General features: G+C 33.5%; 1 protein-coding gene and 1 pseudogene across 1 annotated transcript; one reads left to right on the top strand and one right to left on the bottom strand.

Moving 5' to 3' along the window:
- Nucleotides 1-4,275: 4,275 nt before the first annotated feature.
- LOC143612264 (uncharacterized) lies at nt 4,276-6,971 on the bottom strand. Its single transcript, XM_077086289.1, has 3 exons — nt 6,626-6,971; nt 4,652-4,757; nt 4,276-4,467 (listed from the first exon to the last, which is right to left on the bottom strand). Exons 1-3 carry the CDS (start codon nt 6,954-6,956, stop codon nt 4,350-4,352), a joined length of 555 nt encoding a protein of 184 aa, XP_076942404.1. The 5' UTR covers nt 6,957-6,971; the 3' UTR covers nt 4,276-4,349.
- A 1,442-nt stretch (nt 6,972-8,413) lies between these two features.
- Nucleotides 8,414-9,793, top strand: LOC143612257 (flavonol 4'-sulfotransferase pseudogene; annotated as a pseudogene).
- Nucleotides 9,794-16,505: the final 6,712 nt, after the last annotated feature.

The raw sequence follows: 16,505 nt of genomic DNA, 5'->3' as shown, positions 1-16,505 counted from the left end.
AAAAAAACATAGATATTACATCAACATAGCAGGTAGGCGGGCTACAAGCTGCGCCGCCACCCCCTTCCGAATTGCAAACCCTAACCTGCTAAAGACATACCCCTGCCCTTTTGGAGTCGACACATTGCTATGCACAACCCGTTGGATCCTGGTTAGGAAACTGATAGCTTCCGGTGCCAAGGAGCCAAAGGTATCAAAAGCCAGAGGGACAAAAACATGTTGGTTCTCTTCGCAGGCTTTAGCATGTTTCTCCACCTTTTTCGTTCCAGCCATTTTCATTGCTTGCCCAACTACAAACCCATTATTATTATTATTATTATTATTATTATTATACTATTTTAAAAGCATATAAGTCATGTAAAAATCACCAAAACAACTGATCATGTGGAAAAAGCCAAAATAAGAAGAAAAAAAAGATTATAAAAAGTCTGGATCGAAGGATATGGCTGAAACGTTTGGGCTGTAGGTGCTTCTTTGTTAACGGGACTTATAGACAGACTAATGATTTGCTGACACGTTGTATTTTTTAGAGGAAACGTTTACCTAGATGTCTTGTGATGAGAACCGTCTTAGCCTTAGGCGTTAAGTGGAGGTAGCGTTTGAGACCTAGACGTTACAGCGTCTAGGGTTGAGCCGCTTAAGCCGAAGGAAACGTCTAGAGCTTTTTAAGACGTTTTCCTTTAACAAGAGTCTACGTAGCCGTTTCGTTTTAAAAATGTCACGTGTCAGCAAATCATTGGTCGGTCTGAAGTCTGATTATTAGAAGAAACCCCTATAGTCTAGACGTTTCACCTATGTATCGCCTCTGAAAGTCTCGTTTTATTTTAAACCCATACAACTCTGACTTTTCCCATATTTATTTTGTTTTTTTCACTTGATAAATATTCATTTGATGATTTTGCCGATTAATTTTCATGAAATTCTTAAAAATTTTTAGCTTGAGTTCACTTTAGTTTAAAAAAACATGATCCACATATCTTACCACCTTTAAATGTACAAAGAATCGTGTCACACATGATTCGCACACACATAATCTTTGGCTCACAACTTTTACAATTATATTCTTTGGTATTTTTATTTTATTAACAGTTTAATTTTTTATTTTTATTTATTTATTTTATTTATTTTGTACTCAAACGACAGATTTAGGGGTTTTAAGGTGAATTCTAGTAACTTTTATGTTTATAGCTTTTAGAAACAACATCAATTGTAGTGTCCGTTTATCTGTCACTTTATTGTAATCGCTTTGTAGTAACTAATAAAACAACACCAAAAGTGAATTTATAACTAAACAACATCAATTTATGATTCAATGTAAGTATTTTGTTTGATTTTATGTTTGTCTAGAGCTTTTGTTTAGACGTTGTTGACCTTGATTATATGTGTATAGGGTTTTTTATTGCAGGTCGCGCCTCCATTTGAGTATCGTAGTTATGTCTGCCAATTATGTGTTTGTCAATTTGGATTTATGTCGTATTTAATCAGTATAATATGTCGCATTTGTATTAATTTCAAGCAGGAATTATTAATAATATTGAATTTCTCTGTCCAAAACCAAATGTGTGTGCTTCTTCTCTGTTGATCTATATAAAGAGCCGACTTGTATAATGTATAAAAGAAATTAAGGTGTTATGACTTATGTGCATGAGAAATTTTCAAAGTTCCACATGTGTTGATCAATGTTAGAGAATGTCTCTAACGAAATATGTTGAATTATTTATGATAATAATAAATGAGATCAATCGATGGAGAAACTATCCTCACATGTTAACCATTTATGACAAGACTGTAGTAAGATTTTGACATAGCATGTTGTATATCATTATTGCATTCAAAATTCAGTCGAATTCGTACCATCTATAAATGCTAAACACACTAATGAAATTGAATATGTAGGTACTACTATCCATGACGACAAGAGTAAATCAAGTTTTTGTTGTGGCTACGAATTTAAAAGCATGACACCCTCACTCTCTAATCACATCATGTATTGATGAATATTAGAGGATCCATGCAACTAAATATGACATATCTTGAATAGATACTAATAAATGTGATCATTGAACAAACTCTACTTACTTCTTAACAATTTACACCTATTTAAATGTTAAGCGCACCCTAATCAAATTAAAATGGTAGGTTTTCTATGATAATGATGAATAGTTGTATATAATAGATGTTAACACACGATTATTATCTCACTCATAGTACTTTACCATGTAATAAAAAAATATTTTGTTGTGGCTTCGAATCTAAAACTCTAAAAGCATGACACCCACCCAAGCAGGGGCGAATCTAGGGCTTGGCTATGGTGGGCAAATGCTCATCGTTCACGTGCCGGAGTGTCGTGTTTATAGGTTCGTCGTACGCGTTAGAATATGATTAGTCAATAATCATCTGATGCCCACTGTCTTTTAACTTAAGAGAGAAGAATAGAGTATACATAATAAAATAAGTGAACTGAGAAGAGGGCAAAACAAGCCCCTTTGTATTTGACAATGTTAAAGGATGAGGATAACAACATATGTTAATAATTCAAGATACCAATACATGTGGATCATATGGACCAACTCTCTTTACTTCTTAACAATATATGACAAAACTGTAGCAAGATTTTACATCGTCATTTCATTCAGGATCCAATCGTACTATATGAATAATAAACACATTATAGTGAAATTGAAAAAGTAGGTTTTGTAAACACGTTATAGTGAAATTGAAAAAGTAGCTTTTGTAAACTAGATTGTGTAAACACGTTATAGTGAAATTGAAAAAATAGGTTGTTTAAACATGTTATAGTGAAATTGAAAAAAATAGATTTTACGTTGATAGTCAATCTCCTTGACTATCTCGTCTGCTTAGGTTGTGTAACCTTCTACTGAAATATTTACATTTCATTCATAGTAACAAATTTAAAAAATATCTACAATGACATCCATTGCCTGCTTAGGGTGTCTTAGGATTGTTGTATTGTGGGTCTTAGGACGCAGGATGGCTGGTCATGGAGGTGGCGACGAGATAGTCAATGAGATTTTGTAGTAGCTTGACTACATGGGTTGCTTAGTGTGCTCCAAAAGGTTCGTGTGGTTGATAAGCATGACTTTTGGAAATGGAATTCGATGGAGATAGGAATTCTATGGACCGGAAGATTCTTTCAGATGGAGATAGGCTGACTATTTGGAACCGTTAGAATTTTAGGATGGTTTGTTTTCTGGCTTTTGGCGAGTGTTAGTGAATCATGTTCCTACTCATAACCTGAGACGATGTCATTTGTTCCCGTCTTGCTTCTTGGTAGCTAATGTTACAAAATCTAGTTGTTTTAACTTTTAAGGAAAAAAAATTAACGTTCATAAGTTCTTTATTAACTTCATTTTATTAATAGTTACTTTAGGATTACAATCACAAATCAAGTTTATGTAATTAGTTTTGCTAACTATAACTCTATTACTATCATGATGTTCTCTCTTGTAAAACTCATCAAATTCTTAAATAAGTTGGTTTGCAAGTGATGTGTATAAACCATTATCAACATCTGAACCATATAAGTATATATATTATATCAGTCAAATGGACAAGATGTTACAGTAGAATAGGAAAATTATTGTCAACGTGTGTTACGATATAGATTTAGGTTGTATACGGATATTTCAATTTAATAGCAATAATTTTCAAAAATATTAATGAGGTTATGAGGTTTAATTGTTAGTATACAAATGTTTAGTTGTTAATAATAATGTTAATTCTTATATAATTGTGTTTATTGTTGTACGTTGGATGGGACCAAGATCGATCTGGATTTAAACATAATTTGGGTTAAAGATAAGAGTTTGGGCTTGTGCTTGCTAGAGTTGGTGATGAGCCTGTAAATTAGCGCGGTGCTGAATTCGTGGGTTGGGCTAAAACTTGTGATCAGGTGTATTAAAAGAAAAGAGAGTATCTCAGTTAGGAGACGGGTTTTATGTGCGTTAATGGAGTTCCAGCACATTTGTCTTCATCTTATCTATTCTTCAAGGATTCTTCTGTACATCAGATGATTGTGATCTCGCTTGCCGCTATCAATCTGAAGCATGTTCTTGTTGTTTCGTCTTGCATCTGTTTATATTATTTGCTTTCTTGTAACAACGTTTGGAATAAACATTTGTGGCTTGATAATAAGATTTTGATTTACCATTTCTGACATATTTTCGTTTTTATTATAAATAGTAAACAACCGTCAATGATACCAATTTGTTTAGTAGTGTAAACAATGCGACATTCTAAATTTAGTTTAAATTTTAAAAATATTATAAAAACTTATATTTCTTTTTTTTTATCTTTCATTTCGTGTCATGTGTGTGCCTCATCTGGCCCTACCACCAACGGATAAGATTATGCAACGACGTCGTAAATATAGATGCTGGATTGAAGCAAAACAAGATTGATGCTCTCAATGATGCTTCAGGATCCTTTAAAACAATTACAGAAAGTCTACAACCAGAAAGAAAACAAGAAAACCGTCAGGAAAAGAGAGCGATGTGCGATAACTACGACCTGGATTTATGTCTAATAGAATGCAAATAATTTTAATCATTGTAAAATAGTAAATATGCCATGAAACATCTAAGACAGTTAAGAAGAGAAAGAATGCTTGATGCAGGGTTAAGACAGTTACCTGTAGAGAAACAGTGCAGCAAAAACAAACAAGATGTTGCTAAGAAAATATCCAGACAATACTAACACGGCTCTATGTCCAACAAGGGGAATTAATGGCTGACAAACTGAAAATTAAATAATTACATAGCTTTCATGACAAAATCAACATAAAACAAACAAACAAACTACCCACTAGAATGTAGAATCCCACTCATGAAATATAAAATTTACCGTATAAGTGATCCAGATAATATAAAATGTCGCTAATACAATCAAACCAAAAACCATACCCAAGTACTAATAAAGATAACGGCATACAGTGGTGACTAAGCTACAGTAGCAAAGAGACGGAAAATCACTAACCCCCTTAAACATACCTATACACTCTCCTAAAAGAACTAAACGCCAAACAAGGTTAAGACAAGGCTTAGGCTTTATACCAAAAAGTAAGGCCCCAAGACAAATCTAAGCAAGTTCATAAGCTCCCTTAAAAGTCAATAACCTTAATCATGGTTGCAGAAGTCGCTAGACGATGCCAGGTCGGTCGACTAGGGAGTCGCGAGTACTAGGCCTAGGCAGGGGAATACTCAGGGGTTATTCTCGGGGATTACTCGTCGAGTACTTGGCCGCCTAGACCAATTTTTACAACATTGACCTTAATATGAATTCTCCAATGTTATTCTGGGTCTGCTCTACTTCTCCCTTCCACTATGAGAGTTTCCACGGTTCTTACTAGAGTTGTAATTTGTCTCCTCTTCACATGTCTACACCACTTCAATCTTTTTTTCCCTCTTTTATCTTATCCGAGATGCATGCCACCTCAATCTTCTGTCCATTATGAGGGTTTCCATGGTTCTTACAGAATCAACATGAATGCCCATTAATTTAGCCACAAAATAATTCGACGACAACAAGGAAAAGGACTGGAACTTAAAAAAAGATGCTTTGAATGAGTAAGATGCAATTGGTAAGTACCATGGTAATCTTATTACGAAATTATCATATCCTATAGTAAATTATACAATACTATTGTTCTCTCCATTCCACTGTAAATGATCCAAACAAGGGAAGAACCAACAAAGTGGTCCGGTTTGACTTTGCATATCAAGCAGGTTAGGATTCAACTTAAAATCGGGATTCTAAACTTCTTTGAGAAGAGCTGCTTTTTGCAGCAAACCTTAATACCTTATAAGTTACAAAAAGTACTACAAATAAAAACGACAACGGTATAACTTCAACAAGAATCCATACAAATTTTGCATATCAAATCATTGGTCTATCATAGTTTCATTAAACTAGAGGGAGTAAAAAGCCAAGTTCAGTCACGAAAAGGCGAGAATCAACCTTAGTTTTGAAGTTCATAAGTAGGAATTTGATCCCAAAGTCATATCATGCCTCTTTAGCAGCATATATGGAGTGTAACCGTGTAAGACTACACTATCTCTCCAAAACTTGTAATGCAGTAACTTTGAACATTAACAACTCTATTTGTTTATGTTTACGGAGGAACAATAGCTATACAGTTAACACAAACCAAACCAAACCAAACCAAACCAAAAACTAACGAAACCGAACCAGAAATTAACCGATTAACCGAATTAACCAAAAATCGATTTTTTTTGTACCCTTGGTTAATCGGACCGAACCATTCATATTTTCATATATTTATAGCCTTTACACCTCCATTTCATGCATTTATATCACCATTTCATGTATTCCTAAGCAAAAACTTTAGCCCAAGTTTGGTTTCGGTTATTAAACTAACAAACTAACCAAATAAACCAAACCGAACCTAAGAGCTTAGAATACGAAATGCTGAAATACAAGCACAATCACAATTGGCATATATCAAGAATAATATAAGCATTCATTATCACCTTCCATTTCTACTGTTTTGTAACAAATTAACAAACTTTAATGCACAAGATCTCATACATTGTCCTAACCTTCAAAACCCTAATATTTAAATTATTAAAAATCAAAACAAACTAACCTGTTTGAGACAATAACCAAATACAAAACGGAAGCAGAGGCAAGAAAGCATAAGTCTGCTCATACTCATACCCACACTGAGCGATTCGAACGAAGTACACGCTGTCCCACACGACGCCGTTTTCAATTGCGCCGGCGATGCGTGGAAACCGGACGGCGGCTGCGGCGGCGGTGGTGGTGGAGGTGAGACAGGTGGGGTTAATTGAAGCTGAGGTGTCGTATGGGTTAACGATTGATCTCCAGATAACAGTTAGGGTTAGTACAAGGAGTCTTGATCCAATTGCTGTTCGAATAATAAGAGAAATTGGAGATGAGGATGATGATGATTTCATTGTTAATTTGGTTTAGTGTAGGGATTAGCTCGGGTATCGATCTCAAAATCTGAAATGTTCGATTCCGTACCGGTATTTTATTCAAAATTCGGGAAATAAATGCCGATACTAAAAACTCAAAACCTAATACTGGTACCGAACACGCGCATTCCTACCACTACACACAGATGTCGATTACGAGTATTTTACTGATTCGAGCGTCAAAAGGTGGGTCAGTGACTTCAAATGTCGCTACAACTAGCAGAGTAGTGCGTTTATTAGGTTATTACTAATCATTATATAAGAGCATTCTCAACCTGTCCCATATTTTCATTTCTATTATTACCCTAAAAAGACAATATTTTTCTCTCATGTTCAATTGAATAATATTTTTTTATATGAATGTTTTATATGAGTATGAAATACTACAAGTGTGGTGTAAAATATAATTGCATATAAATGATCACGTGATTGTAAAGTAAATTACGAATAAGTTCAAAATTGACGAATGTCACATAAATACATGAAACGAAACTTGAGATTAATTAATTACGTTATAAAATATAATGTTTGGATCAAATACAAAATAAATTAGCGTGCTAACTATGAAAATCAAGTAATGTAATTATGTACAACGTAATGTAATTATGTAGTGTAATTATAATTACATAATTAAACGACTTGATTTTCACATTTAGCACATTAATATAATTTGTACGTTAACCTTCCCCATAATTTATATATATATATATATAAACTTGTGATTACAATTATAAAAATTAGTTTTTACAAATATCTAAACTTTTTTCTGCATATATGTAAATTTGTTATTACATAAATTTTACACATATGTAAACTTGTGATTTATATATGTAATAACAAATTTATATATAAAATATGATAAAACTACTCTTAAACAATGTTAATATATAAAAAAAATTAAAAAAATGTTTGTTTCTTATGAGTTCCTAGAAGTTCTTAACTTTTTTGGAGTTCTAAAATGATGGTATCATTTAAGAACTCTAAAAAAGTTAAAAACTCTTAGGAACCCTTAACAATCAAACAATTTTTTAATTTTTTTTATATATTAACATTATTTAAGAGTAGTGTTATTATATTTTATATAAAATTTTTTGATTACATATATTAATCACAAGTTTACATATATGTAAAATTTATGTACTAACAAATTTACATAGGTGTCAAACAAAACATAGATATGTATAAAAACTAATTTTCAAAATTGTAATTATAGATATAGATATAAAAAATGATAAAACTAATCTCAAATAACATTAACATACTAAATTTTTTATAAAAAACGTTAGTTTTCATAGGTTCCTTCAATTTCTTAAATAATTTTATAGTTCTGTAATGATACTCATCCTATATATATATATATATATATATATATATATATATATATATATAATATGTGTGTGTGTGGGGGGGGGGGGGACCTAGAGATATATATGATGTGCACACATGTCCCATGTAAACAATATATATACGGCATAAGGTGTTATACTTTCTTATGATCCAACCTCTAACCACCACACTAGCAATAATCAATGGAAACCACCAAAACCCAACTTATGTCTACTAGAGAAATTGAAGAGATGATCAAAACACTTCCTCAACACACTCACAGCTGGTTAGATGCCAAGGGAATCTTGTATAAGTATCAAGACGATTGGTACATCCGGGAATTCCTTTTAGGAGGAATTGTAGCACGACAAAGCTTCAAGGCTCGACCGAATGATGTATTTTTGTGCGGTTATCCCAAAAGCGGCACAACATGGCTAAAGGCCTTGACTTATGCCATCATAACCCGAGAAAAGTTTGATGAATCCAACACTCCTTTGCTTACAACCACGCCTCATAAGTGCATTCCCACTCTTGAGAGAGAGATTGAACGAATTCTAGAAAACCACCCGAACACACCTATAGCCACACACCTTCCTTACAACCACTTGCCATAATCAATCCTAACGTCGAAATGCAAGATGGTTTACATATATCGAAACACAAAAGATGTCATAGTTTCTTATTACCATTTTGTCAGACAAATAGAGAAAGTACACGTGTAAGATGCCCCGTTTAAGGAGGCATTTAACGACTTCTGTCAGGGCGTTTCATTTGTTGGGCCATATTGGGATTATATCTCGGGATACTCGAAAGCAAGCTTGGAGAGGCCCGAGACCATTCTTCTCTTGAATATGAAGATGTGAAAAAGGATCCTACAAGCAACGCCAAGAGACTTGCGGAGTTCATTGGATATCCCTTTACGACACAAGAAGAGAAAGAAGGTGTGATAGAAAGCATTGTGAAGATGTGTAGTTTTGAGAATTTGAGCAACCTCGAAGTAAACAAAAGTGGTGTTGATGGAGTAGAACAATGTTTTTCAATTGAAAACAAACTCTACTTCAGGAAGGCTAAGGACGGAGATTGGCAGAACTACTTCACGGATGAGATGATCGAAAAGATTGACAAACTGATTGATGAGAAACTGGGTGCCACTGGTTTAGTTTTAAAATGAAAGGCTCGACTCGGCTCTTGATTTCAGTCTTTGCTTTTAAGTTTATGGTTTTGAATAAGTGACGGATATGTCAATTGTTGGATGAATACGTTCCATCTATCGTACGTTGCGTGATGTTCTTTCGTTGGATGGATATTTTCCATTTATCGTACGTTGTGTGATGTTCTTTCGTTGGATGAATATTTTCCATCTAGTGTACGTTGTGTGATGTTCTTTCGTTGGATGGACACTTTCCATCTATTGTACGTTGTATGATGTTCTTTCGTATGATGGATACTTTCCATTTATTGTACGTTGTGTGATGTCCTTTCATTCGTATAAAAAACTATGTTGTTTTTTGGTCTACAAATAATGATATAGTTTCTATTTCTATGCTTTTTGGAAAAAATTGTTAAATTCCACTAGATGCACTATTAAAACTTTAAAAAACTTTTGATAATTTCTAAAACCAAATAATGTGCTATCTATTACCATGATAAACTATTAAAGGATTGTTAGCCTAGTGACATTAAGTGTAAAATCAGTAAAAGAAGAAGCTAACACGAAATGTAGAAAACAAAAGCACAAATAGTACGAACAATAACACTATCCATCAAAGGTACATTCCAAAGTAGCACAAACAAAACATTCAGTAATGAGCGATTAACATGTAATCTTTGTCTAAATCAATATATGTATGTTACTCGACCAATTCTGAGTAAGTTGGTCTTTCTTTTGAAGGCTGATGTGTGAAATTATATATGTAAATTAATAATAAGAACTTATTAATAACTAAGGTTTAAAAACGGAAAAATCTTACACCTCACACAACGACAAGTGTACCGATCATGTATAGTAAAGAAAAGCAAGTACGGATATCGAACTTGAAGACATGTGGAAGAAGAAGAAGAGAAAACGTTATAAACCGTTAAAGAAAATGGGTTGCGTCTAACCCGGCTGAGACAAAAACGGGCTAAATCAATGAGAGACCACCATTTAGAAATCAAGCAATCTGGCGGCTCTAGGATGGGTGGGGAGCGACACCTATGATTTTATGGTAAACAATTATATAAATAGTTAGATAGTTAGATAAATAGGGGCAAACAAACTCTCCCCAAATTTTCAAAAAAATCATTATTTTTTTTCCTTCACTCACAACCACTATTAGCCCGACAACAACTGTGTAGTCAACTACTGTTAAACCCTTGTCACTCCTCTCAAGACAAATTACTCGATTTCAACCGGTTATTAAACCAAAAGCTTTGATATCACCCACCACACTCGTTACTTGAGCCGGCTTGTTACTAAAATCATCTCGTCCTCGCTTTCCACAAAGACCATAAAGTAACAAGACAAATCGTCAAATCATCAAATGGTTCTTTGGAGGGTCAACGGACCCCTATGACCCATGGGTGGTTTTTGACCGGCTCAAACTTATGATAAAACAATATTAAAAAATTGAGGTCTAAAGTCAAACGCAATGGAAAAATCACATATAGACTACACTCATCGGTTTAACTCAACTTAGCCCTATTACAATCCATCATGACTTCCTTAAATCATGATTGGAATCCAGTTTTGTTCTACCATGAGCGGCTTAATGTCTGGTCAAGCTAAAGTTTTACTTCAAAAAAATTTTCGTATACTTTTTTATAAATTAATAAATCTAGTTGATCTGATACAAATCATTCTAAATAGTTATATTTCGTCTCATTTGATCAAGAAAGAAAGGTGGGTGAAAGAAAATTGATATAAGGAAAAAAAATGTTGAACTAAAGAAAATGTTTTCAAAACAATTCTCTTTAATATTATTTTTTAAGTCTTTCATTACAATTATGCCTAACTAGAGTTTTACCCAGCAGGTTGGTAAAATCCAAGTGTCGTTGGTTCCGGCGTTGAGGCGATAAGTCGACTCAAATTCGATCGGTTTCGGTGTCGTGTGTTAGGATATCGGAACTAAAACCTAAACATAAAACAAAAAATATAAAAAATGTGGTAAATTAATGGGTGGTATAGGCAAGGCCGTCTCCGAGAATTTAAATACCATTGAAAATAACCTTATTTTTAACACAAAAAAAACATATATATGTGTAATATGTATAAAAAAAGTTTGTACCCCCGAAACTTATGTGTCCCGGCCGATTGTGTGGCTCGCACACCCTCCGAGCCTCCCTGGGTACAGGTCAGTAAAACGCGGATGTTGGGAAGACCCGAGTGTTGTTGATCTCGGGCGTTGAGACGGTGAGTGTACGCAAATTCGACCGGTTTCCGCCGACAAAAAAAAGCACATTGGCATTCGGTTGGTTTTCTTTATGTTTGTTACGGTACCAGATTTAAAACAAAATGCGGTGAGTACGTGAATTCGGTCAGTTTCCGTGACATTCGTTAGGATACAAGAAAGAAATTTCTAGTCAATCAGTTTTCGTTACGGTAACAAGAGCGAAAAAACGGATAATATAAATATTGAGGTGCACGAATCGGTGGTGTCCATCGGTAAACTTGGGCGTTGGTAAAACTCGAGCGTTGTCGGTATCGGACGTTGAGGCGATGAGTCTATGCGGAATGATCAGTCGGTTTCTATCACGTTTGTTACGCTACCATAAGTCAATCAAATAAAAACCATAAAATTGAAGTTTTTCTGAATTATGTTATTTCGCTACGATACTAGAACTAAAAACAATAAAAACAAAAAGCAAAAAGAAACTTAAAAAAAACAATTGACAAGTATGGTGTCCTCAACGGCACCAAACTTGTCAATTGTTATATACAATAATGCTCTATGATCTATTTAATATGAATAATAGAATGAATGAGTAAATAGAATGTACAAATGAAAGAAACTGACAAGAGAATAGAAACAAAATTACCATTATCTTGTGTGTTTGATAGAAAAAATAAAAATGAAAGAATGAAATACAAATGACAAAAATACATCCGACTAAATTTTTTTTTTTTTTACCAAGAGTGATGATGGTGGTGGTGTCAAGAATGTAAGGGGAAAATATAATGATAAAAGCGGAAGAATGTGAATAAATTCCATTAACTAACTAAACATCTTGTTTTTCATTTCCTCACAAGTGTTCATTACATTATGCCTATCATTTCGTAAATCAAAAACAACCTAGGTTTTTTAATAAGCTATAGATCCAACCATACACTTAACTTGGTTACGCGTGAACTAGTTATAATAACAGTATACATGTAACATCCTTACAGGTAACCTTCACACCAAACGTCTAGATTTAAGCATTAATATTATTAAACAACAAAACCCTCTAGCAATGAAAAGATGACTCTTAAAAGTATTAAAGGGGGTGGGGCAAGCCATTAACATGATTAATCTTTTTCATGTTATCATGTATTGGTGTATAACTCATTTTTGTGATTTATTTTTAATTTTGTGATTTATTTTTAATTAAGATAACACATAAAATCGCTTAATTTGTACGAGAAAAGACAACGGGTGTTTATTTAAGAAAATTATAAAGGTTTAATTAGATTAAGTCTAACTGATTGTCGTATTTTGTTATATTTTTAACAAATAGAAAAAAGTTATTGATAATAAATAATTAAAGCATAAACATGAACCCGTCACCCCTTAGGCCATGTGTTATGGGGGAGCCAATGAGGGCATGTTTCCGCCATCTTAGCACACACTAGCACTAAACACTATGACATAGGTGGCACCAAAGGTGCACAAGGCATGGTGATTAGGGTAGCGGGTGTAACTCGTGAGGGGGCTAGTTTTTTGTTTTTTTTTACTTTATTTAAAAAATTAATTAATATATGAACCAATCATTCATCTAAATCAGACACATAACCATATTTCACCTCACCATAACGCGCTAGTGTTAGCCTTTAGGTTAGATGAGTACATCATTTACCACCCGAAAATCCTCTTTGGAAACACTTTTTCCAACACATAAGTTCTTGAAAAAGAAAACTAAACTCTATACTTGTTTTTGTTTATCTTTTTCCAAAACATGTCAACCGTAATCTCCTACATTAAATGCTGCTTTAATCATTGCTTTCCGTGTTATATCGATGGCACATAGTTTGCATTATTTACGAACATAGTTTTTAGGTGAGTCATGTTAGGCTATGCGTTGTTGTACATGTGAGGGCTAGTTCGTAATCTATGCATCATTGTTTATCTAGTTTTTGTTATGTTACATCCTCCGTGGTATTGTATAATTTATGACTTTATAATTAACGATGAAATATTATGTGTTTTGTCATAATACATTTTTTTTATCGCCGTGACACAAACATGGATTAATTGTATAGAGTTCGCAACAGAAAATTATGATTTAGATTTCGACTCAACTAATTTTTCCGGTTACTCTCCTTTGAATACATCTCTTAAGTGATAAAAGTTATAACCTACTATATAACTTTCTAAATAAAATGAAACGTATAAAAAATTAATAAGTTAATAAATCCAAACTAAAATAAAGTGATAAATAATAGAACTGTTTAAAGGGTAAGACCCGACCCTTTTAAGGAAAACACGTGGATCCGAGACCCTACCCTCTAAACAATAAAAGGGTCGGATATAAATAAGGGTTTCAAGGTTCCAACCATTTACCCTTTAAGGCGGTAATCGCATCTCATTTTCTAGTTAAATATCTTATATATGAATTTAATATATGAATCATAAAACAATTATACTTTCATTTAATAACATAGTAAAATCTAACTTCAAAAGTTTATCAACCATTTGAACTGATGCAAATAATATTCACATTTACAAATTACATGTAGAGAACAATTAAGTGATTCCCATATATGTATCCTTCCCTTTATTTTTATTTTTCTTAGTAGTTGGGAAATTTCGAATGAATCATATATGAAAAACAAATATCTCCTAAATTTCAAATTAATCGTGAATCTGATGCATGTCTATCTAGAAACTAGTAAACGGGTCAAGGGGTTAAAAAGGGCCGGACCCTTTAAACCCTTTTACCCTATAAACCATTTTACCCTATAAGGTGAAATTTAAATATTCTTAACCTGACCCATATTATATATTCAGGTCTAATTACGGGTTTTGTGAGTCGGGTAACCGGGTTTTAAGGGTCCGATCCTTATCTTGCTCACCCCTAATAAATAATAAGGTAGATGATTCGAATAAAAAGTCAGACAAACTATGTTTCTTAACAGATTAAAAAAGATAATAAATCGTTTTAATCACAAAAATACGTATAGTCTACTTCAGGTTTAAGTGTTGCATACAAGTTTCAAATAAAAAGTCACCGTCACTTCCAACTACATTCTTTAAAAAAAAAAAAAGGTTTTCAAGTGAGCTAGCTTTGATTTTAAAAATCCCTCTTCACAATAGGAAAGAGATTATTAGCGTCGTGTCTAATGTCTTGACATCAAGTAGCCAGAGCAACTCCGGCTAACATCGTTGACCCATTGGAAGCATATCAACACTCAGACTAGCTGACATTTAAGTCTTTAAATAAAATAAAGGAGAATATGTTTGTATAGCAGTATAGATTAACATGGATTTTCCATCTTGTGGGTTTGGGTAGTAGTGTTTTCACGGTGGGTCAAGCTACGTTAAAAGTTGCTTAATACAAAGTGACAAACATGGGAACACATGTTTTGACGACTAGCACATGTTTATATCATTTGCATTTGATATATTTAGTTTCCTTGCGCATGAGGTTTTGAAACTATCTAGTCGAGTCAAATGATCATGGATAGTAATGTTACGACCCACCATCTATACATGTAATTTTTAAAAAACTTAGTTTTCCTATTAAAAATGGTTAACAATGTAGCTTGTTCGTTTACCTTCTATCTCGATGTAAACCGTCAAGTTGGTTAATAATATAAAAAAAACTTAATGAACTAAAAACAACAGATATTATATTAGGACACCATCCTCCTGGTGTTTATCGAGACTTACACAACTAGTATAAGCCTATACGGGTCGAATAGACATTGCGTGCATGATAATGGAAATGGTATGGATGTGTCATATATGCAAGATATGCAGGTTGACATGTTAATTCGACTCGTATAGGCCTACACAAGTCATACAAATCCTATTTGCTTCGTATAGTTCTTCGTGGATATATGAACTAGCGTATAGGGTACAACTCATATAGTTCTTTGTTGATTAACCATATGCCTCATATAGGCCACAATGTTCCATTATTGTTCAATTTTTTTTAGAATTTCACACTCATTTGTATGCACATTATAGACTCTTGTAGGCTTTTGTCACCATTATATGACACCTATACGGCTCGTATAACTATACGAGTCGTATAAGGGTCCGAAGGGTATCTGGATTTAGTGACCAGATGCCTCATGCCAAACAATCATTCACACCACATTTATAAGGAATTAAAGTTGTGTAAAAGAAATGGGTATAATATTCTTTCGCATGTATTTTTTTAGCGACTAATGGTTACATTCTACACCCCTTAACATCATATTCTACACCCAAGTCATCTTACCACCTCCATCAAAATGAAATGGCTCGTTTGCCCATATTAGTAAGAGAAAAGAAATTTATAATAAAGAAAATGTATTTAAAGAAATTTGCTTTAGTAAAACATTTTCTTTTCATCATTATTTGTTGGTCTTAAACATGTAACATTTTCAATACCCCCCCCCCCTTAACCGGTTTTTTTTTTTGCATAGCAGTTTGTCCGCTTTTGGTCGAAAATATTAATACGTGGTGTAAATTTTTTCGTTTTCATCCGAAAATTTTGGCCCGCCCCTTGGTTTTTCATCCAAGGGCTCCGTCAATACGTATGATATTTTTTTAAAAAAAGGGGTGCGACTTAGTTGTGATCTATTGACAGGAAAGAAAAAAAGAGCGGTATAATTTCCAATCATAATAACATAAGTACATATGCAACCATAGTGGTCAATAACATAGACAATTTCCTTAGAAAGTTAAAACCTTCACACACCAAACGTCTAAAAAACAAAGAACTATTGTGATGGGAAAAACGACATGTAGAAATATTAAAACAGGTGGGGCAAAACATTAACCATTTAAGCCATTTGAAAGAGGACCATTACAATAA

Source organism: Bidens hawaiensis, unplaced genomic scaffold (genome assembly GCF_021521415.1).
Source record: "Bidens hawaiensis isolate Kalapana, Puna unplaced genomic scaffold, B.hawaiensis_p1.1 tig00034181_1, whole genome shotgun sequence".
In the NCBI taxonomy this organism is placed as follows: Eukaryota; Viridiplantae; Streptophyta; class Magnoliopsida; order Asterales; family Asteraceae; genus Bidens; species Bidens hawaiensis.
This window is presented reverse-complemented; position numbering and strand designations above follow the sequence as displayed.

What these genes read in the sequence shown, in the direction of transcription:
- LOC143612264 (XM_077086289.1), bottom strand. Translation starts at nt 6,956, where the DNA reads ATGAAATCATCATCATCCTCATCTCCAATTTCTCTTATTATTCGAACA. An exon ending in TTGGTTATTGTCTCAAACAG is followed by an intron (nt 4,758 to 6,625) that starts GTTAGTTTGTTT and finishes TTTAATTTTCAG; the next exon opens with TTTGTCAGCCATTAATTCCC. An exon ending in GCTGCACTGTTTCTCTACAG is followed by an intron (nt 4,468 to 4,651) that starts GTAACTGTCTTA and finishes TTCTGGTTGTAG; the next exon opens with ACTTTCTGTAATTGTTTTAA.